At 50.8% G+C, this 21,536-nt stretch overlaps 1 protein-coding gene across 1 annotated transcript in view; it reads right to left on the bottom strand.

Annotated features, from left to right (window-relative positions):
- GLIS1 (GLIS family zinc finger 1) overlaps nt 1-21,536 on the bottom strand; it is a 226,641-nt gene that overhangs the window by 78,873 nt on the left and 126,232 nt on the right. The window contains exons 3-4 of the mRNA XM_030870196.2: nt 9,385-9,562; nt 4,230-5,112 (exon numbers count right to left, since the gene is read on the bottom strand). Coding sequence (XP_030726056.2) covers nt 4,230-5,112; nt 9,385-9,562 — 1,061 coding nt within the window. The remainder of the gene's footprint in view (nt 1-4,229; nt 5,113-9,384; nt 9,563-21,536) is intronic.

The raw sequence follows: 21,536 nt of genomic DNA, 5'->3' as shown, positions 1-21,536 counted from the left end.
CACACTGTGATGTGAGACGCACAGAGTACTCGACTCTGCTGAATAGAGAAGCTGGGCAAAGGCGGGTGGTAGAGGGCAGTGTGGCCTGTGGAATGGTCCAGGCAGCTGTGCCTGGTGATACAGGGCAGGCCATTGCGTCTCTGAATGTCAGTTTCTTCTTCTGTAAAATGGGCATGGTAATCCCTGGCTGGAGAGAGACTGTCTCAGAATATATCAGGTCTCTTCTCCCTCAGGACTTCCCATAAGATGCTATCCCGGACCCCCTGTCAAGCCTCTCTCTGAGGTATATCCCTGGTCCCAGGTCCAGTGGCACCTAGGAAAGACTGGGCAGGGTGAGGGATGGGGACCAATGGTCAGTGCGGCTGCAGCTGCCAGAGGGACCCGGGCAGGATGTTAAGTCCAGCCTCAAGGCTCCAGCTGTGCATCAGAACTTGGAGGGCAGGGACTAGAGCCTCCTCCCCGTGCCTCTGCCCTGGCTCTCCCTTCTTACCCCGAATAGCCACTGTCTGGCACTGAGCAGGGGCTCTGCATCGCTGGCAGACACCTGACCACAAGGCCACCAGCACATGTGATAGCTCTGCCCACCTCACCAACAGCAGAGGCTGCAGCAGTTAGCTGACCTCAAGTCCAGGTTCCACTCCTGACAGGTTCTTTTGAGCCTCAGGTTCCTCATTTGTAAACTAGCTGTCAAAGATCCTGTCCTAACTCCTAGGGCTAATGTATGAATCCCCTAAGACCATCAGTGTGAAGAGTGTGATTGGGGAAGATGAGAATTAACTAAGCAGTTCCCTATGTCATCTCTTTTAATCCTAATAATGACAGTCCTAAAAGGTAGGTACTATTATCACCCCGTTTTACAGTTGAGTATGCTATGGTTCAGAAAGGTTAAGTCACCTGCCTGAGGTCACACAGCTGGTAAGTGGCAGGGCCCGAGGTCGGTGTGACTCCAGACTTGGGCTTTCACCTGCCTTTTACACCTTCATGCTGAGCTCACAGCTTTGGTCAAGCTCTTCACAAAAGTCAGGGGTTGTTGTCATGATTATTTCATAAAACCCAAGGTTAGAAGAAGTTTTCCTCTTTCTCCTCTGCCTGTCTTTTTCTCGATGTGGACAAATGCAAACTCAGAGTCTGCTAATTTCTGCAGTCTCAGACAATCAGAATTCCAACCGTCTGAGAGAGCCAACCTAAGAAAGCAAGAAAGTAATCTTTTCAAAGTTAACGTCTTCGAGGCGTCGCGTCAGTATTTGGGTTGGACGTAACCTTGCTATCGTAACACAGATGAAACCCCAAATATAATAAGGCTAAGACAACTCCGACAACGTAAGAAACATAACAGGATATTGCAAAGAGATTAGGGAGCTTCCGCTGGACGGCGTGGAAGGGCTGTGGAAAGGGCAGGGTGGGGGGCGGGCGGTGCACCCTGTGGGCCAGTGAGGCGAGTCCTGGGTCCCCGGCTGAGCCTGAGGATGAACGGCCTGGACAGAGGGGAGCTGGGCTCCTCCAGGCACCTCTAGGCCCGCCGGGTGCGGAAGCAGAGGCTCCACAGGCTAAATGTGAACCAGCTGCGAGGATGGGAGTGTTACAGTTGGACGGGGCGGGGAAGGCTTACCTCATGAAAGAACTGTGGAAACGGCTGCTGGAAAGATAATAAAAGGATTAACTGCTATTTTAGTGGGCCATTTACTCTGCAATCAAAGTGTCTCATCTATTTCCTGTTCTCCAGAGGCTCCGGGTCCAAAATTCCTTTGTCTATTACAGCACATGGTAGCAGAGGCCTGTCATGAGAAATTAATAATTTTACAGGGAAGGGAGATTGTATTTATCTGGGGTGCGGGTTAGGGCCCGCCCCTTCCCCTGGGTTACCTACTGCACCAGCCTTGCAGGAAGGGGGAGCACCCCCACTGCGGACAAGGCGGAGCTCAGAGCTCTCTGCTACCATCTCCAGAGGATGGCACCCGGCAGGGCTGGTACCTGGACCCCAGAGAATAATCAGTTTAACAGGAGAAGATATACACAAACAAGAGCATCACGGCTTAGAAAGATGTGAGTTCAACTTCCACTCCAACGGTTACTAGCCGTGTAACCCTGGGCAAGTTATTTTTATCGTTGTTATCAATACTATTATTACTATCATGATTATTAGCCTCTATTATTATTGTTGTTATGGTCTGTCTCTAACTAGCTGTGTGGCCTGGGGTAAATTATGCCGTCTCTCTGAGCCTCAGTTTCCTCATCTGTAAAATGGGGACTAATAGTATCTGCCCCATAGGGTTGTTGTGAGGACCACATGGAGTATGAGGACAATGGGCTTAGAATAGCCCCCGCATACGGTCAGCACTCAGGAGCTGCTTGCTGGTGTTATTACCATAATCCTAACCCCCTAAGAGGCAAGATGAAGTGTTCTCACAGCAGCAGGTTGAAGGCCAGCTGGACCCTACTGACCCCCAATGTGGGGTCTGTTTCTTCGTCTATAAAAACCCTTGGTTTTACAGGACTCTTGTAAAGATTAAACGCAGCCATGGGTAAGTACAGACATGGCTTGAACATCACCTTCTGTATGAAGCCCTTTTAGATCTCTCCTCCCTGGGCCGATGCAAACTCCATCCCAGACCCTGTCACTCATCTCCACACCCATCTCCCACGCATCTCTGACTGTGAGCGCCCTCAGGCAAAGATCTTGGCAGGTCCAGGTCTTCGAGGACCCTGCGTACACCACTGGGATCACCCCAGGAGAGAAGACATGAAGGAGAACTGTAGCCCGGCAGCTGTCAACTGCAGGATTTCAGAGAGAGACAGGACTGTCTGTGGTCCAGGAGCCTTACCCTGCGATGTCCGCTGGGCATCTCCTTCCAGGCAGGGGCGTGCCCTCCCACAAGGCACATGTCACAACACCCCAAAGGAATGGGGGTGTCGCCAGGAATCGGCCCAGCCACCAGTTCTGCCTCCAGCACACTCTCGGTCCAAAGACACACGATACAGTCAGCTTCTCAGCCTGCTCACTCCAGCCCCTCCCCACAACCTCAGCATGCCAACCCTGACCCTCCCTTGTCTGCAAAGTGAATTCCTTCTCATCCTCAAGACCCAGCCTCCTCAAAGCTGAATAAGCTGGTTCAGTGGGTACCCAGCTCACAGCTCCACAAGGAGATGTGCCCCAAGGGCGAACATCTGGTCCCAGGAGGATGGAGTTTATGCCGCTGGTTGCCCCTCCCTGGTCCTGCAAATGCTGCCCTGCACTTTGAGCAGGGACAGAGGTGCACCTCTCCCCAAGCTGCACCCATTCCCAGACTGAGTTCTCCATGAGGCAGGGCCCAGTGACAGCACACAAGTGTTGGAAGAACTCAACTTTGGCTACGACACTGGCCCTGAAGACCAGACACACTGCTTCCTTCCTCTGCCGTACCCAAGCCCCAGCAGCTGGGAAGACGGAGCTGGGCCTTCGTGGCTCCATCAGCCCTTCCAACCCCAGGCAGGCGCCTGTCCCGGTGGGCTGGCTGGGCCCTGTGGGTAGGCACAGTGGCCTGGCTAAAGATATCAGGGACTAAGACTAAATTTCTAACCTCTGATACGGATTTCCACCACAGTGAGAGCAGAACATGCAAATGACCACTTAGAAGGGCTGGAGGCCTGGGTGCCTATATTGTGTGTGTGTGTGTGTGTGTGTGTGTCTCCCTGGAAAGCTTAGTTTCAACCTCAGCCAGAACACTGCAGGTGCTATCCAGGCCCTTATCTGCTAACACTTGGCCTTACCCCAAAGCCTACCCTGGGTACCCACAGCTCTCAAGCCAAATGCCTGTGAGCACCCGGTGCTCCCTGGAGGAATCAAGCCTGTGGCTGCTCCAGGAGGCCCCAGAGTCTCCCTGGGAAGGACTCCAGGTGAAGAGCCAGTGCTGGGGGAGAGCGTACTCTCCATGACTCACCTGGCCACCGGCAGGTGTGACACTGAGCCTTTGTATGTAAGAGAGAAGGCTGGCCGAGCTGCTTTGACCTCAGAGCACGTGTGTCACCACCTGAACGAGTGGGTGTGACACCAGGCCATGGAGGGTGAAGGATGGGGTACCTGGCCCTCTGCCAAGGTTCCCAGTGACAGGGCACTGACCACTGTGACCTGTGGCCACATCCCAGCCAGCCCCCAGGGTGAGGAGCCTAGGCAGGGCTCTCCCAGGGCAGTGAGGTGGGTGCTGCTCTGCTGGGGGTGGCGGGGGCACAGCCCGGCGGCCGTGGGAACTCACCATGCACTTGTTGGGCTTCTCGCCCGAGTGCACCCTCATGTGGATGAGCAGCTTGTAGCGGGCATTGAAGGGCTTGTAGCGGCGCACGCACCCCGCCCAAAAGCAGGTGAAGTCCTCGCCCTTGCGCTGGTCGATGTGGCTCTTCTCAATGTGCCGCACCAGCTCCTCCTGCTGCTCGTAGGCTGCACAGCAGTCCACCCAACGGCACGCCTGCCGCCCAGCCACGCCCCTGCCCGCCAGGCCCAGCCCCAGGCCTCCAAGGCCCGGGCCAGGCGGCAGCTGAGACAGGGGGTAGGGGGGTGGCAGGCCCTGCTGGTGAGGCCCGAAGAGCTCTGAGAACTCGTCCGCGGGCTCCTGCTTCAGGAAGCCGGCCTTCCGGCAGGCTTCAAGTTGCAAACTGCCCTCGTGGCTCTCGGTGGACGCAGGGCTGGGCCGGGCCCTCTTGGGAGGGCCTCCCGGGTCTCCCGGCAGAGGGGGGCTCCGGAGTACATTTACGCAGGTGACCAGAGCTGTCTGGGAGGAGCGGATGATGGAGGTGATGTCGGAAGAGGCGCAGGGCGAGGCGGAGGCTGAGGATGCTGGGGGCAGGCCCAAGAGGCAGCAGCGCTTCAGGCCACCCTCGGGCAGGTGGGCCTCAGGTGGGGGGCCCAGGCTAGAGCTGGGTTCACTGCCCAGAAGGTAGCAGGAAGGTGCGGGGTTGGCGAGGCCTCGGCCCGAGAGGTCCAGGTCTGTGTGCAGGCCCGTGGCTGGCGGGGCCCGGCAGTGGGCAGACAGGGGTGCGCGAGCTTCCGTCATGGCCCGGTAGTCAGGCAGGGACTCCTGCTTGATGTGCTGTGTGGCCGGGAGGCCTCCGTTCACATAGGTGGCCTGGGGCCTGGGCGACCTGGAAGACAGTGTACAGAGGTCATGAGAGGGTGGGCACTCCACAGTGGGGAGGTCCAGGCAGGGGACGGTGGGGAGCCTGAGGACCGAGGGGCGGAGAAGCCAAGAGCAAGAGAGGGAGGCTGAGGGCTGGCAGCAGAAAGACCAGGACTGGTTGCCCGGTCAGCAGGGAAGAATGTGGAGGGAGAAGGGGAGAGAGAGGAAGAGGAGGGGGCTGGGAAGAGGTTCAAGAGACATGAATGTGCCCAGGAGGATGCCAGAAAGGAGCACGTTTCATCCTTTTATTAACTCCAGCCCACCCTCTCCAGCCCAAGTGCTATCCGTCCTGCCACTGAGGCCTCCCCGGGTCTGCCCTGTCCCCATCCCGTGATCTTCTAGTGACTTCTGGAGGAAGAAGGCGGAGGATGGCTCTTTGAGGGACACCAGGTCCAGTTTGTTTTAAATTCTGCTTACTTGTCCCTTAAATCGCTCTTAATTCTTGTAATCTTTCTTAATTTCTAAAAATGTGATGTTTTGCCCTAAGCAATCTGTTCTTTCCACTGTGAACGTCAGCGGGTGGGGTTTGAATCACAATCACAGTGAGGGGTCATCCTAGGAAAAACTGAGGAAAAGTTTCTTGGGGGGAATGTGCAGAATTTCAAGGTCATGAATGTACAAAATGAAGCTGGAGGCAGGCAGGCCAGGTGGGGCAGCAAGAGACCTGGGTTAACACCTCTTAACCCTCAGGTCTCAGCCACTCGCAGCTCAGTGAACCTTACTTAGCAACGTGGTCTGGGCCTCTCCCTGTAGCCCAGCTACAGGAGAATGGTTCTCCTGAGGGTGAGGACGGTGATGGGCAGGACCCAGCTGGCCAAGATGCTATCATCATCACACATGTGGTACATGCATTCCTAGAAGGGGCCTTTCCCAAATGTGGGACAAATAAGTGCAGGAAGAGATATCAGGGCCTGCCGGTCATCAGAGGACTCTGGGAAGGGAAGAGACCAGCAAGGTGACAGTGGGCTCAGGGTCCGAGAAGCCCCAGGAGCTGGCTGGGCAGAACAGGAGGCCTGCTTATGTGCCCAAAGTCTGACTAGGATACCCCACGTGCCCTCACACCTGTCCCCATCCGAGTCTCAGTCTTCTCACCTGTGAAATAAGGACTAACCCTCCCTACGTCAGAGGGAGGCTGCCAGGATCAAGGGAGGAAACAGATGCCGTGACAGCCCTCTGGGAAGAGGACAGCAGGGTGAATGGTGCAATCAGCACTGCCATCCTGAACACTGCCGTCCTGGGGCTCTTTGCAGCCGGGGGTTGTGGCACCATCACCTGTCCCTCTGCTTCCCAGCATGGCCCTGTAGCCCCAGCCCCTCCCTCTCGGGCTCCCTGCAGCTGTGGCATCCTCCACTCCAGCCCTGAGGTGGAAGGGAGGGGACAGGACAGGGGAGAAGGAAAGTCAGAGCCCGGAGCCCTCCCAGAGCACCGGCTCCAACCCCATCGCTACCAAGAGGGCACAGGGCTCACCGCAGTCACAAGCAGCAAACCAGCAGCAGGGCTGGGACCAGAACCCAGGCTCCCCTTCTCCCTCCCAGGTGTAGAGTTCTCCTGTGTAGACCTAACCTGAAGTGCTCCCTGGATAGGAGGTTGGGGGAGGGGCTCTTCTTCCGTTTGGTTCTCAACTACACTTGAACAATTCTCTGCCTCACTCACCAGAGACCTCTCTTCCCTCCCAGGAACTCTGCTGTCCAGAGCATGGTCACCAGGTGGAATCAGAAGGAGCAAATACATACCCCCCCCCCATCTACAGGGCTGGGGATCCTGGGCCCATCACTGCCAGCAGAAAGCTCTGAGGGGCTTAAAGATTGGATTTGAAGCTGTGACTTTGTGAAGCTTAAAAAAAAAATAAGTGCACAGCTGTTCCTTGCGTGGTCATGATCCTGGGCCTGGCAGAGGTGGGCACGGATGGGGAAGGGCAGCCAGGCAAGCATCTGTTTGAAGTAACTGCTTTAAAAACAGTGCCAGCTTAAAGCAACCAACACCAGAAGAGAACAGCTGTGGTGTTCTGTGACTGAAGTTACCCGAATAATCAACAGCAAAACCTCGAATGGCATCCGGCAGGGACGGGGCAGCTCAGGCCTTAGGGTTTCCGGGCTCCGAATGCCAGCTAAGGCAGCCCCTCCCCTTGCCCTCAGTGTCCCTGTGGGGCCGGGCAGTGGTCCTGGTCCTGCTCTGCCACTGAGCCCTGTACACCCCAGGCAAATCCCATCACATCTCTAGAAATTGAGAGTGTGGTCCCTAGAAAAAGTGGACAACTCCAGGCGCTTTCCCAGGGGCCGTCTCATGAATCCTAACAGTGTAACGGTGCATGGTAGCTGAAGGCATGGCCAAGTTCTTCAAGGGAGAGACTACTATCTGTTTGACACTTTTGAAAACTAAAGCAACTTGCCCAAGCCCTCAGAGGCAGGCAGTGATAGAGCAGGAATGTGAACCTGGATCTGTTTGAATCAGAGGGAGCCGCATGAACGGAGAGACCCCAAACACAAGGCAATCTGGCGGGAGGGAGAAGGCATAGAATCCAACTGGGTATGGGATAGGGGCTGGGGCCCTCTTTTTCCTTAGGAAAATGAGGGAGTTTGGGAGAGCCAGATCAGCAGCAGAGGTGGCAGCAACTCAGACTGATGCTGGCATAGGGTTCTGGGTACAGACTCTCCTGTGCCCTGTCAAATGACATTCAAAACGACAAATGATGTTTCTGATCGTCTCTACCAAAAGAGAAAAGAAAACAAAAATCCACTTCCTTAGCTTTCACTAGGTTACTGTAGCTTCTGCCATGAGATCGAATTTCCCTGGAGAAACTGGATGCTGCCAGGGGGGCCTCAGTGAACAACCAAGCAGATAAATGCACTTGACTGTCACCAAACAATGCACAGCCCCAAGTCTAAAAGATGCTTGCTGAGCTCCTCATCATGTACTTGTGTCCCCCTAAAATCCACAGGTTGAAGTCCTAAACCCCTTGGTGACTGGATTTAGAGGTAGGGCCTTCAGGGAGGTAATTAAGGTTAAATGAGGTCATAGGGTGGGCCCTGATCCAACCAGACTGGAGTCCTTGTAAGGAGAAAAGACACCAGGGGTGTGCACACCGAGAAAAGACCATGTGAGGACACAGCAAGTGAGAAGGTGGCCATCTGCAAGCCAAGGAGCTCTCAGGAGAAACCAAACCTGCAGACACCTTGATCTTGGACTTCCAACTTCCCCAGCTGTGAGGAAATACATGTCTGTTGTTTAAACCACCCAACCTGAGGTGTTTTGTTATGGCAAAGCATACTAACAAGCAGACGAACACACTCCTGTAAATCAGGAGTCTCACTAAGACCAAAGAAAGCCACAGGGAATCTACATCCTCAAAGAAAAACGGCTCCATGTAGGAAGAAGAAGCATCCTGCTAACTAGTAATATCTCTCACCATGGAGCTCCCACTGGAAAGTAAACTCTGTCGGGGAGATCTCTGCTTCCTTCACCGAGGCACCCACCCCTGATGAATGACTGGTGAAGGAACCAATTGCAAACAGGCAACTGGGCCAGTTTTTAGACTCTGTGATCTGTGAGACAGGCCCCAGGCCAGCAGCCCCAGGCACTGGCTCAGGGCCCTAGGGCTGAGCAGGTGGATGCAGAGGCTTGTCTGTGGTTGGCCTCTGCCTGTCCGCAAACCAGAGGGCACAGAGGCATGGCTTGGATCCTGGGAGAAGCCGCAGGAGGCAGAGTTCAGCCCCATATGCAATCTGGCAGAACATCTGTCCAGAGGTGAACATGCACCAGCACTGAATGATGGTTACCTGGCAGAGTTCTATGGGGTGATGGCTTCCTGGGGCAGGAGACGCCTGGGTGGAGGAACCCCTCTCAGCTCCCGGAGCAGTCCAGGGTTCATCACTAAAGCATGCGTGAACCCTGAGCTGGGTCTTCCCTCCCCAACCTCTCCCCTCATCCTCTGAATCTTTTTCTTCTTCTGAAATGACTGATTCTCTGTAAAGTCAGCTCAGCTTCTGCAACAGGGAAACACACCTCAATAAAGCCACTCCTGTCTCTCATGGGTCCTTGCAATGCTGAGGTCCAGAGCCTAGACCAGGCGGCCATCCATGTGCTACTGGGCTCCGGCTGGTCTCTGGCCCTCCTGTGCCTCAGTTTCCCTGTGTGTCCCACGAGCCAGGCAGACCAGGTGAGGTCTGGAGGCCCTAGATCTGCGGCTTCCAGCTACCGTCCACAGAAGGCAGCTGATGCATGGGGTCGGAGCACATACCTGCTGGGGTGGGGGAAATGCAGCAGCCTCTCACAGGCTGAGGGGTGGCCCTGGGGTGGTGGGCTTCCTGCAGGGAGAAACAGGCCCTGGCGGCAGGGGGGGCCAGGGCCTTCAGCAAGGTCCAGGTCCAGTAGACTCTTCTCCGAGCCCGGAGTGCAGTGGCCGTAGCTCCCGTTCACTATGCAGAGAGAGACAGGAAAAGGAGACAAAGTGAGTGGGGATGGCCTGCAGAGGGCAGTCACTGGGGTACCAGGTGGGACAGAGTGCCCTTGAGAAACACTAACTGAACCCTTGCTGCATTCCAGGCACTGGGAACACCTATTAATTCCCATAATCACCAGCAGGATCAATAATAAAATCCCCAGTTCTCAGATGCAGATGCTGAGCTCCAGTGGGTAATTGATCTTTACACAAACACAGAGCACTTACAACATACCAGACACTCTCCGGGTGCAGGAAACATGGTGAGCTAGACACACACTCCTGCCTCTTGGAGCTTACAAGCTATGATCCTGGCGCTCATTTGACAAGATGCAAGGCCATGGCTGGGGCTGGCTGCCCAGCAGGCCAGGCAAGCATCACTAACATCTGTAGGTCAAGGAGGAGGTGCTCACTAAACAGAATGTGTTCTTCTTATCACTGAAGCTGAATCCACATTGTTTTCCAAATTGCATTACCCCATAGAAGCACAGTATACAGTTATTCACGCCTCTGTATCCTCCACGGTTCTTTGACAGCCTAACTATCATATGCCCTGCCGTGCCCCACTCCTGGGAATTTTAGGAAGACAAACTGAGGCAGACATGCCTCAATTAGTCTTGAAATCTATATAAAGCCCTTGAAAGCCCTTAAAAACTATATAAAGTATAACAAAAATGTTAGACATGGTTGTTATAAGCCACTTGCCCTCTCTGGGCCTCAGTTTTCTCGTCTATAGTGTGAGGAGGGTTAATCTGAAGACTATCTTCTCGGGCTTTCTGCCCAGTCACTTGGCAGGGTTATGCTAAGGAGGAAAGGGCTTTGGGGCCTGATGGGCCCAGTGTGAGCCCCTACTGCCCCCAAGCAAGTCTGTGACTCGGACAGGTCCCTTCCAGAGGCTGAGTCCCCCTGTGTCAAATGGGGATAGCCACACCAGTTCTCCAGAGATGCTGTGAGGTGTTGAGAGCTGAGGTGCAGAGCCCTAGCCAAGTGCGGGTCCCTAGTAGGTGGTGCACCTGGAGTGGAAAGTGCTCGTATTGTCAAAGAGCACTTTGAAGAGTATAAAGTGTCTGACAGATGCAATAAAACATTATTAACAGGCCCAAGGACTGTCCAGGGACTGTCAACACTGAGCGAGATAAACCATTAAGATGAGAAAAGAGCTGACACCAGTACACGATCAGCCCTGAAGCTAAGCAGGATGTGCAGGCCCTGACTCCACTGCCTCACTGGGGCCTCCTGCAGCCCTCATAGGGAGAGATCAGTATTATGCCCATTGTACAGAGGAGACAGCAGAGGCTCAGGAAGGCTAAACTACTCACCCAAGATCACACACAGCTAGTAAGAGTCTGGGCTGGATCTCTGGCTCAGGTCCATCAGACCCAAACCCATGTCTTAATCACTATGTAATAAAAAGTGGCCTCTTAGGAAGACAGAAGTCCAACCTCATCCTCAAGGATCCGGCTCCCCCAACCCTAATTCTAGCTTTACCCCGCCCCCAGGCAGCCCCTTCACAGAAGGTCAGACGCTCAGTGCTTACTCGCCACGTGCCCAAAGCTCCGAACAGGCACTGGGCATTCACCTGCCGAGCACTTTACAGTTTGCAGATGAGAATGCCATGCTCTCAAGGTCCCAGGGCAGGTGACAAGTCTCCAGACAAGTACTTCCTCAGAAGTGGACCTCTGGTCCCTTCCCAGGCCAAGCACTGGGCCAATGTCCTGCTGTGAGGAACGCTCACTCCTGCTGGTTTGGGCTGCTGCTTGGCCAGCCCCTCACAAGCTTATTTTTTAATAACTTGGTTGTTTTTTAATTAAAAAGAAATCCCTGGTAACAAATGTGAATGGCCTGAGTTAATGAGAGCCGGCTGCCGCTCATTTAACTCCTCCTCTGCAAGGCGGTCTCTGCCTTTTCCAAATTGTTTCTGCTTGTGATTTTATTGTCCCATTGAGGCAAACCCTGGGACTGGGCCTGAGAAAACTGTGGATGATTTTATGACTGTTAATAGCATTTGGCGCAAAGAGAGCTTCATCACCACATGGGGCTGTTCTGCCAGGGTCTTTCTTCCAGCGTCTTTGGGTCAGGGACATGGTTCCAAGCTTCTTTCAAGGACCCATGAGGCCCGTTGGGGACCTCTGGCTTACCTACCCCTCCTTCCCACAGGAGGATGTACGGAGAGATGGAAGGCGGGGCCCCAGAAAGGCGCCAGGGAGCCCGGCATGTATCAAGCCCTATTCATCAGCCCTTTCTATTTGATCAACAGGAACATTTGATTCCTTTACGTGTCCATCCCTGTGAGGTGGGCTCATTACAGCCACTTTCCAGATGAGAAAAGTTGAAGTTTGGAGAGATTAGGTGCCTTCCACCAGGCTCTGGAGTCTGTAAGACGCGGGGCCACAATTCAGACTCAGATCTCTCACACTTCAGAGTTCAAGTCCTGTCCTGCTGCCTCTCAGCCAAATGCTGAACAACTGGGGACTCCCAAACAGGCATCCCCAACTTTGACTCCAATAAGATCATGTTGGGGAGCCTTCGGGGAAGTCAACGTGCAACCATTACAATGACTGCTAAACTTCAATCTTTGCAACAACTCTGCCAGGTGGTAAGACCACTCCATCTCAGATGAGCCTACGAAGGCTCAGAGAAATTCAGTGCATTACCCAAGGTCAAACAGGGAGTAAGGGGCTCAGCTGGGATGCAAACTCATCACCTCCTGGGGAAGAAACAGTCATTCCCAGACAAACAGTTGGGGACTATTGGCTTCTTTTCCACTGGATACAGTAAGAAGTTTTCCTACAATGTATAAACACACAGCTTTGGGAAGGAGTCCCTCAGGTCACAGTTTGGCACTGCTCGGGGATCCAAGCCCGTTCAAGCCTTTGTCTTATGTGACTCTCACAGCACCCTGATGAAAGCATTGCCCTCCCCGCCTCACAGAGGGAAGGACATGAGCACCAGAGTTGGCAAGTGGCCACCCAAGGTCACATGGCAATTGCTGGCATAGCTGAGTCCAAACCCACGTCTCCCCAAACCCATGCTGGACTCTGCTCCAGGCCACCTGCTTTCTCAAAGCCTGGAAATTAAACCAGAGGCTTTGTCCCAGCGGTGCTGTCACCACTGGAAAGATGTGGCTACAGTCACTCTTCAACCCTGGGCCCTCCCACTGCCTTCCTGCCCATTGACATCTTGCCTCTCTGTCCCCAAGGGTATCACAGGACCCACCCTGGCTTACTCTCTATCTCCAGGGAGCAGGGATGGTGTCTTTCTCTGGGAAGGCAGGGGAATGAGAGGGGCATGTCAGCCCCGCTGCCCTGAGGCAGGCTGGGGGGTGCCCTGAAAAGGGACTGGCACCCAGCAGCCATGCCTCCCTCTGTGCCACAGGGGGCCACGAGCAGACCCTGGACCTGACTCTCCCCACATACATCAAGCTCCTTTGGAGGCTTGGAGGATGAGAAGGTCCTCTGTTCATTTTTACAGATTGATGAGAAAACCTAGAATGTCAGGGCTGGGACTGAGTGACTATTTCATTCATAGATGAAGAAACTGGGGCTCAGAGAGGGAAAGACTCTGCTTTAATCACACAGCAAATCCATAGCAGAACCTGGACTGGCACCCCCAGGGCTAGGTAAGAGTTCGGTTTAGTTTCCTCTTCAAGCCTCAGTTTTCTCATTTGTAAAATGGTGCTAACACCTACCTCACAAGGTTGTGGTGACAATTAAGTGAAATTACAAACACAAGGCATGTGGCACGGTGCTTATCTCACAGCAAGCACTCGAAAAGTTATGATGATCATAATGATAATTACTTCTTCTATTTATCCTTGAATTCAGGATGGGGCTGGGAGGCAGGGCCTGTATGAGAAGTATTCTATCCCCAAGAAGGTCAGGTCTGGATGACCCTGAGGCCAGGCTCAGGAGGACAAGCCCCCAAGTCTCAGGGGTCACCAAATGCAGAACTGGGCAGCCTGAATGAGGTCACAGCCAGCAAATCCAAAGCAAATGGCTCCAGTTACACACCACAGAGCTTTGCAAATTACCGTAATGACCTGGCTATAAAGTGGTACCACATATAAGGTGACTCCCCACAGGAATTTTAATTTACACTGAAAACTGCCAAGTCTGCATGAGAGGGACAATGATGCATTCAGCATCTCGGGCCCAGATGCCGCCTCCTTGCTGTCCCAGAAGCAGCCATTGGCTGGGTCTAGGAAGGCCGACATGATGACTGCTCCTCATTCATGGACAAGCAGACTTTTAGTGCTCGCCAGGTGCCAGGCTGGTGACAGGGTACTGCACTTTACAGTCAAAACATTTCATAGCCATCACCTATAAGCTTTGCTACAACCGTCAGAAATTGGCCAGACAGGCTCAGAGGGGGCAAGCAATTTACCCAAGCTCACATGGCAAGTGTAGGGCTCAGAGAGCAAACTTTCTCTGTAACAGGCAAGATAACACATATTTTAAGCTTTGCAGGCCATATATTCTCTGCCACAACTACTCAGCTCTGTTGTTGTAACATGAAAAGCAGCCATAGACAGCATGTAAACAGAAGATTGGGCTGTGTTCTAATAAAACTTTATTGAGAAAAAGAGCTCACTGGCTCTTGGGCTGTAACATGCTGACCCCAATTTAGTGCAGCAGTTAGAGGTGGGCTTTGTAGTTAGAAAGACTTTCCTGCATCTGTAAAACGAGGAGCATTTTATGGGTGTTGATGACATGAAAACCACTGTCGACTCTGACTGCAGGGCCAGCCCCTGGTGGCACCTGATAAATGGAGGTGCTATCAGCCTGGCTCAGGGGTCCCCACAGCCTGGGCTCACCCCCTATCTGGGCATTACCTCCCACTCCCACAGTGCTTTGCTGCTGCACTGTACACACCCCAGCCCTCCAGTCAGGGTGCCTGACACCTCCCAAATCTCTCTGGGCCCTCAGAGCTCAGCAGAAGTGCATCTCCTTCTGGAACGTTCCTTGGTCTCTCCCGCCCTCCCCCAAGCTTCCCCACCTCTGCACACAGCAGCCCCTGCGAATAGCTGCCTCTTAGGGTGCACCTAACCCAGCATCTGACATGTGGTTTCTTTCTTTCTTTCCTTCTTTCTTCCTTTTTTCCTTCCTCCTTCCTTTCTTTCTTCCCTTTCTTCCTTCCTTCCTTCATTTCTTCCTTCCTTTGTTTTCTGTCTCTCTTTCTCTCCCTCCCTCCCCCTCCCTCCCTCCCTCTTTCTTCCTTCCTTCCTTTCTTTCTTTCTTTCTTTCTTTCTTCCTTTCTTCCTTTCTTCCTCCCTTCCTCCCTTTCTTTCCTTTCTCTCTCTCCCTCCCTCCCTCCCTCCCTCTTTCTTCCTTCCTTCCTTCCTTCCTTTCTTTCTTTCTTTCTTTTTCTTTCTTCCTCCCTTCCTCCCTTCCTTCCTTTCTTTCCTTTCTCTCTCTCCCTCCCTCCTTCCCTCTTTCTTTCTCTTTCTTTCTTTCTTTCTTCCTTTCTTCCTCCCTTCCTTCCTTTCTTTCCTTTCTCTCTCCCTCCCTCCCTCTTTCTTTCTTTCTTTCTTTCTTCCTTTCTTCCTCCCTTCCTTCCTTTCTTTCCTTTCTCTCTCCCTCCCTCCCTCCCTCTTTCTTTCTCTTTCTTTCTTGCTTGCTTGCTGTGTTGGGTGTTCGTTGCTGTGCACGGGCTTCCTCTAGCTGTAGTGAGTGGGGGCTACTCTTTGTTGCAGTGCGCAGGCTTCTCGTTGCGGTGGCTTCTCTTGTTATGGAGCACAGGCTCTAGGCACATGGGCTTCAGTAGTTGTGGCACGAAGGCTCAGTAGTTGTGGCTCCTGGGCTCTAGAGCGCAGGCTCAGTAGTTGTGTCGCACGGGCTTAGTTGCTCTGTGGCCTGTGGGATCTTCCCAGAACAGGGATCGAATCCGTGTCCCCTGCCTTGGCAGGCGGAGTCTTAACTTGCCACTGCACCACCAGGGAAGCCCCAAATACTCGACATGTTTGATCTCTAAATCTCCACAACATCACCACAAGGTGGGGACTGTAATACTCTGCACGGCCACGTTGACGCTTGTGAGTGCGGTTAAAGTCCCGCCTCATCTAGAGTCTGTGAAATCCTTCAGGACAAGGTCTTGGAGCTCCAGAGCGGCTGAATGTCAGTGCATTCTGACACATGATTTTGTTCAACTTACTTCATATACAGAAGAGAAAACAGGGACCCGGATGGGGGAGAGGCTCGTCCTAGTCACACAGCAAGCAGGTTCTCTCAACACCTGGGCCCCACTGGGGATATTCCCCTCATTCCTAGCACACGGTTAGAACTACAGTAGGTGCTTGGAAACACTGGGAAGGGGGCGGAGTGGCTGGGAGGATTATCCAAAGTTCACTTTCGTGCTTCCCCTACATCAGACACCGTGACTTGGGGAAACAGAACAAGGTTTTGCACACACACACCTAGGTTGAAGCCCTAGCTCCACCATTAACTTTCTGGCTGCTTCACCCTAGATGAGCTACCTTACTCTTCTGAGTACTCTTCCTTCATCTGTAAAACAGAGATAAGAATCTCAGCTCCAAGGGGTGGCTGTTAGGGGTAAATGAGATAATACATGTAGCAGTGTGGTGCCTGGTGCAGTGAGCACTTCAGTAAAAGTCCCTCTACTGCCTTCTTGACAGGCAGGAGACACATGGTCACAGCACCCTGAGGTGGTGTTTCTCCAGCAACAGTGGCCCACTTCCCCAGGCAGTGAGCCCCAGGGGCCACAGAGGGCAGCCTCAGGCCAACGGGTCTTGAGTATGAGCCTGGGCTCTGCAGGCCCCCTTTCTGAGCCTTAGTGTTCCCCTCTGAGTAGTGGGAGGGCCAGGCCCGAGCAGGAGGGGCACTAGAGACCCCAAGCAGCAGGGAGTATCAGGCTCCATTCTCAGGGCCAGGGAGGTGAGCGCCGGCTCTCCAAGGACGCTCAGAAGATGCCAAGCCTGTGCTGCATCCACACCCCGGGGCCCCTTCCGCCTCCATGCTGCCTCGTCATCCCCTCTCTCCCCTCCTCATCAAACCCAAAGGCCTGACAATCAGCAGCAAGTGGGGGCTTCTGAAAGAGGAGAAGCAGGAAGGTGGACGTCTGAGCTTTTTCTCCAGTCTCCACAGTCCAGCGAGATGGGCTGCTCGATGCAGAGCTGTCTTGGGGTGTCCCAGGCCCCATCAGGGGGCCTGTAACCTTGCCAGGGCCTCTGGAGCCATAGAGCCTGATGCTCGAGGCCTCACGCCGGGCTTCTGGCCGCCCGGCGTCTCTTATCCCAGGTCACAAAAAACTCCATAAATTCCCCTTTAAAGCTAAGCTAGATTTACGGGGACTCAGGCCAGTAAAACCTGAGCAGCATGGAGGTGCCACAGAGAAACCAGAGTGAGCCTGCAACTCTGTCCCATCCAGGGCCAGGAAGTGAGCAGCCCAAGGCTGGCTGCACGTGGAGATGCAGGTACGTATATAAACATATATGTGGGCCAAGTCTTCCCTCAGACTCTTTTATTGCTATCAAATTAGCCCACATTTGCTGTAGAAAAAATTAGAAAATGTATTGAGGCAACAATTAGAAAACAGACATCATGTATAAGACCACAAACCAGAGAGCCCCAGCAGACATGATGACACATAAGCCTCTATGGTATTTCCCGAAGCATCCATATAATTTTTTGACAAAAAGAAGGATGATATACTTATTTTCTTGTATTCTGCTTTTTTCATTTAGTAATATATCATGAATATTAAAGTTTATAGAGTGCCCATTATGTGCCATGCACAGTACTAGGCTCTTTCCATGCCAGAATTACTAATGCCATTTCCCAGAGGAAGAATAAGTGACTTGCCCAAGGTCATGCATCTGTTGAATGGTGGAATCAAAATGTAAGTCCAGCTCTCTCAGACTTGGAAGGCAGTGGTGACCCAGACATTGTTCCACATCATGAAGAAATTTAGGGTCAATGCAGCTGATTGCTTGTATTCATCTGCTTGGACTGACATTACACAAGGCCACAGACTGGGTGGTTTAAACAACAGAAATGTATTTTCTCACAGATCTGGACACTAGAGGTCCATGATCAAGGTTCCTGATGATTTGGTTTCTGGTGAGGGCTCTCTTCCTGGCTTGCAGATGTTAAAATGGGTTTATATACCAAATGTAAAGTACATAGAACAGTACACCTGGCACACAGTAGGCACTATATAAATGTCTGCTCTCACTGTTGTTCTTATTCATTTTCCAGGGTAGGTTAGACCATCAGCATGGTCTCATGTCCCCAGCCACAGTGCCACAGTGACAGGCTCAGAGATAGGCATGTAATGCAAGTTGGGTTAATTAGACAGAGGCCTGGAAATTCTCTGACACTAAGGAAAGAGCAGCCTCCACTCCCCTACATGCAAAATTGTCTGTTTTGAAAAATTACTAGCCATCATCACTTCAGACAGTACTTTTGCCCATTATCTATCTTTCTGATGCAACAATGTATGTTAGACCTTTTCACCATGTTCTATATCTCTCTTATGCTCTTTTCTGAATTTTTCATCTTTTTTTTAACTTTCATGCTTCTGTCTAGATATTGTCTACTAACTTATTTTCCAATTTATCAATCTTCTCTTTAACTGTATCTAATCTATTAAGTCCCTATTATAAAAACTCTCTAGGAAGTGGGTATAGAGGGACCCTACCTCAACATAATAAGGGCCATATACAACAAACCCATAGCAAACATCATTCTTGATGGTGGAAAACTGAAAGCATTTCCTCTAAGATCAGGAACAAGACAAGGATGTCCACTCTCACCACTTTTATTCAACATAGTTTTGGAAGTCCTAGCCATGGCAATCGGAGAAGAAAAAGAAATAAAAGGAATACAAATTGGAAAAGAAGAAGTAAAACTGTCACTGTTTGCAGATGACATGATACTATACATAGAGAATCCTAAAGATACTACCAGAAAACTACTGGAGCTCATCAGTGAATTAGGTAAAGTTGCAGGATACAAAGTTAATACACAGAAATCTCTTGCATTCCTACACACTAGCAACAAAAGATCAGAAAGAGACATTAAGGAAGTAATTCCATTTACCATTGCATCCAAAAGAATAAAAGACCTAGGAATAAACCTACCTATGGAGGCAAAACACCTGTACCCAGAAAACTATAAGATACTGATGAAAAATCAAAGATGACATAAACAGATGGAGAGATATACCATGTTCTTGGAATGGACAAATCAATATTGTGAAAATGACTAAACTACCCAAAGCAATCTACAGATTCAATGCAATCCCTATCAAATTACCAATGGCATTTTTCACAGAATTAGAACAAAAAATTTTACAATTTGTTTGGAAACACAAAAGACCCCGAATAGCCAAAGCAATCTTGAGAAAGAAAAATGGAGCGGGAGGAATCAGGCTCCTTGGCTTCAGACTATACTACAAATCTACAGTAATCCAAACAGTATGGTGCTAGCATAAAAACAGAAATATAGTTCAGGGGAATAGGATGGAAAGTCCAGAGATAAACCCACACATCCATAGTTTAATCTATGACAAAGGAGGCAAGAATACACAATGGAGAAAATACAGTCTCTTCAATAAGTGGTGTGGGGAAAACTGACAGCTACATGTAAAAGAATGAAACTGGAACACTTCCTAATACCATACACAAAAATAAACTCAAAATGGATTAAAGATCTAAATGTAAGGCCAGATACTATTACACTCTTAGAGGAAAACATAGGCATAACACTCTCTGACATAAATAGAAGCAAGATCTTTTATGATCCACCTCTTAGAATAATGAAAATAAAAATAAACAAATAGGGCTTAATTAAATTTAAAAGCTTTTGCACAGCAAAGGAAACCATAAACAAAACAAAAAGACAACCCATAGAATGGGAGAAAATATTTGCAAATGAAGCAACTGACAAGGGATTAATCTCCAAAATACACAAACAGCTAATGCAGCTCAATAACAAACACAAACAACCCAATCAAAAAAATGGGTAGATCTAAATAAACATTTCTCAGGACTTCCCTGGTGGTGAGGTGGTTAAGAATCCGCCTGCCAATGCAGGGGACACAGGTTTGAGCCCTGATCCAGGAAGATCCCACATGCCGTGGAGCAACTCAGTCCGTACACCACAACTACTGAGCTTGCACTCTACAGCCTGTGAGACACAACTACTGAAGCCTGCGCACCTAGAGCCTGTGCTCCACAACCAGAAAAGCCACCTCAATGAGAAGCCCGTGCACCACAATGAGGAGTAGCCCCCGCTCATCACAACTAGAGAAAGCCTGCATGCAGCAATGAAGACCCAATGTAGCCAAAAATAAATAAATAAATTTATTTTTTAAAAAATAGACATTGCCGGGGGCTTCCCTGGTGGCGCAGTGGTTGAGAGTCCACCTGCCGATGCAGGGGACATGGGTTCGTGCCCCAGTCCGGGAGGATCCCACATGCCACAGAGCGGCTGGGCCCGTGAGCCATGGCCACTGAGCCTGCGCCTCCGGGGCCTGTGCTCTGCAACGGGGGAGGCCACAACAGTGAGAGGCCCATGTATGGCAAAAAAAAAAAAAAAAAAAAAGACATTTCTGCAAAGAAGACATTTCTGCAAAGAAGACAGGCTAAAAAGCACATGAAAAGATGTTCAACATCACTAATTATTAGAGAAATGCAAATCAAAACTACAATGAGGTATCACCTCACACCAGTCAGAATGGTGATCATCAAAAAACAAATGCTGGAGAGGGTGTGGAGAAAAGGGAACCCTTCTACACTGTTTGTGGGACTATAAATTGGTACAGCCACTATGGAGAACAGTATGGAGGCTCCTTAAAAAATTAAAAATAGAGCTACCATATGATCCAGCAATCCCACCCCTGGGCATGTACCCTGAGAAAACCCTAATTCACAAAGATACATGCACCCCAATGTTCATTGTCGTACTATTTACAATATCCAGGACATGGAAACAACCTAAATGTCCATCAACAGAGGAATTAGTAAAGAAGACATGGTACACATATACAATGGAATATTACTTGGCCATAAAAAGGAATGAGGGCTTCCCTGGTGGCGCAGTGGCTGAGAGTCCACCTGCCAATGCAGGGGACACGGGTTCGCGCCCCGGTCCGGGAAGATCCCACATGCCGCGGAGTGGCTGGGCACGTGAGCCATGGCTGCTGAGCCTGTGCGTCCGAAGCCTGTGCTCCGCAACGGGAGAGGCGATGGCAGTGAGAGGCCCGCATACCGCAAAAAAAAAAAGAATGAAATAATGCCATTTGCAGCAACATGGATGGACTTAGAGACTGTCATACTGAGTGAAGTAAGTCAGACAGAGAAGGGCAAATATCATATGATATTGCTTATATGTGGAATCTTTTAAAAATGGTACAAATGAAGTTAATTACAAAGCAGAAATAGAGTCACAGATGTCGAAAACAATCTTATGGTTACCAGGGGGAAAGGGGGAGGGATAAATTGGGAGATTGGGGTTGACATATATACAATACTGTATATAAAATAGATAACTAATAAGGACCTACTGTATAGCACAGGGAACTCTACTCAATACTCTGTAATGACCTATATGTGAAAAGAATCTGAAAAAGAGTGGATATATGTATATGTATAACTGATTCACTTTGCTGTACACCTAAAACTAGCACAATGTTGTAAATCAACTATGCTCCAATAAAAATTTTTTTTAAATCTATTAAATCCATCTTTTGAGTTCTTAAATTTTTCTATTTTTTAGTTTAAAATTTTCCATTTGATTAATTTTTATAGCTTTCAGATATCTGTTGAAATTCTCCATTTGGTAATCTATTTTCTTGAACACATTAATCACAGTTATTTTAAATCTTGTACCTGACAAATCCAACACATGGACCACCTGTGAGTCTGTTTTTGTATGTTCCCCCCCCCCCGCCCCATTGGTCCTGCCTCCTTGTATCCCTGGTACTTTCTGACT

Source organism: Globicephala melas, chromosome 1, assembly GCF_963455315.2.
Source record: "Globicephala melas chromosome 1, mGloMel1.2, whole genome shotgun sequence".
Taxonomy (NCBI): Eukaryota; Metazoa; Chordata; class Mammalia; order Artiodactyla; family Delphinidae; genus Globicephala; species Globicephala melas.
The sequence above is the reverse complement of the archived record's forward strand: the minus strand, read 5'-3'. Positions and strand labels throughout refer to the sequence as shown.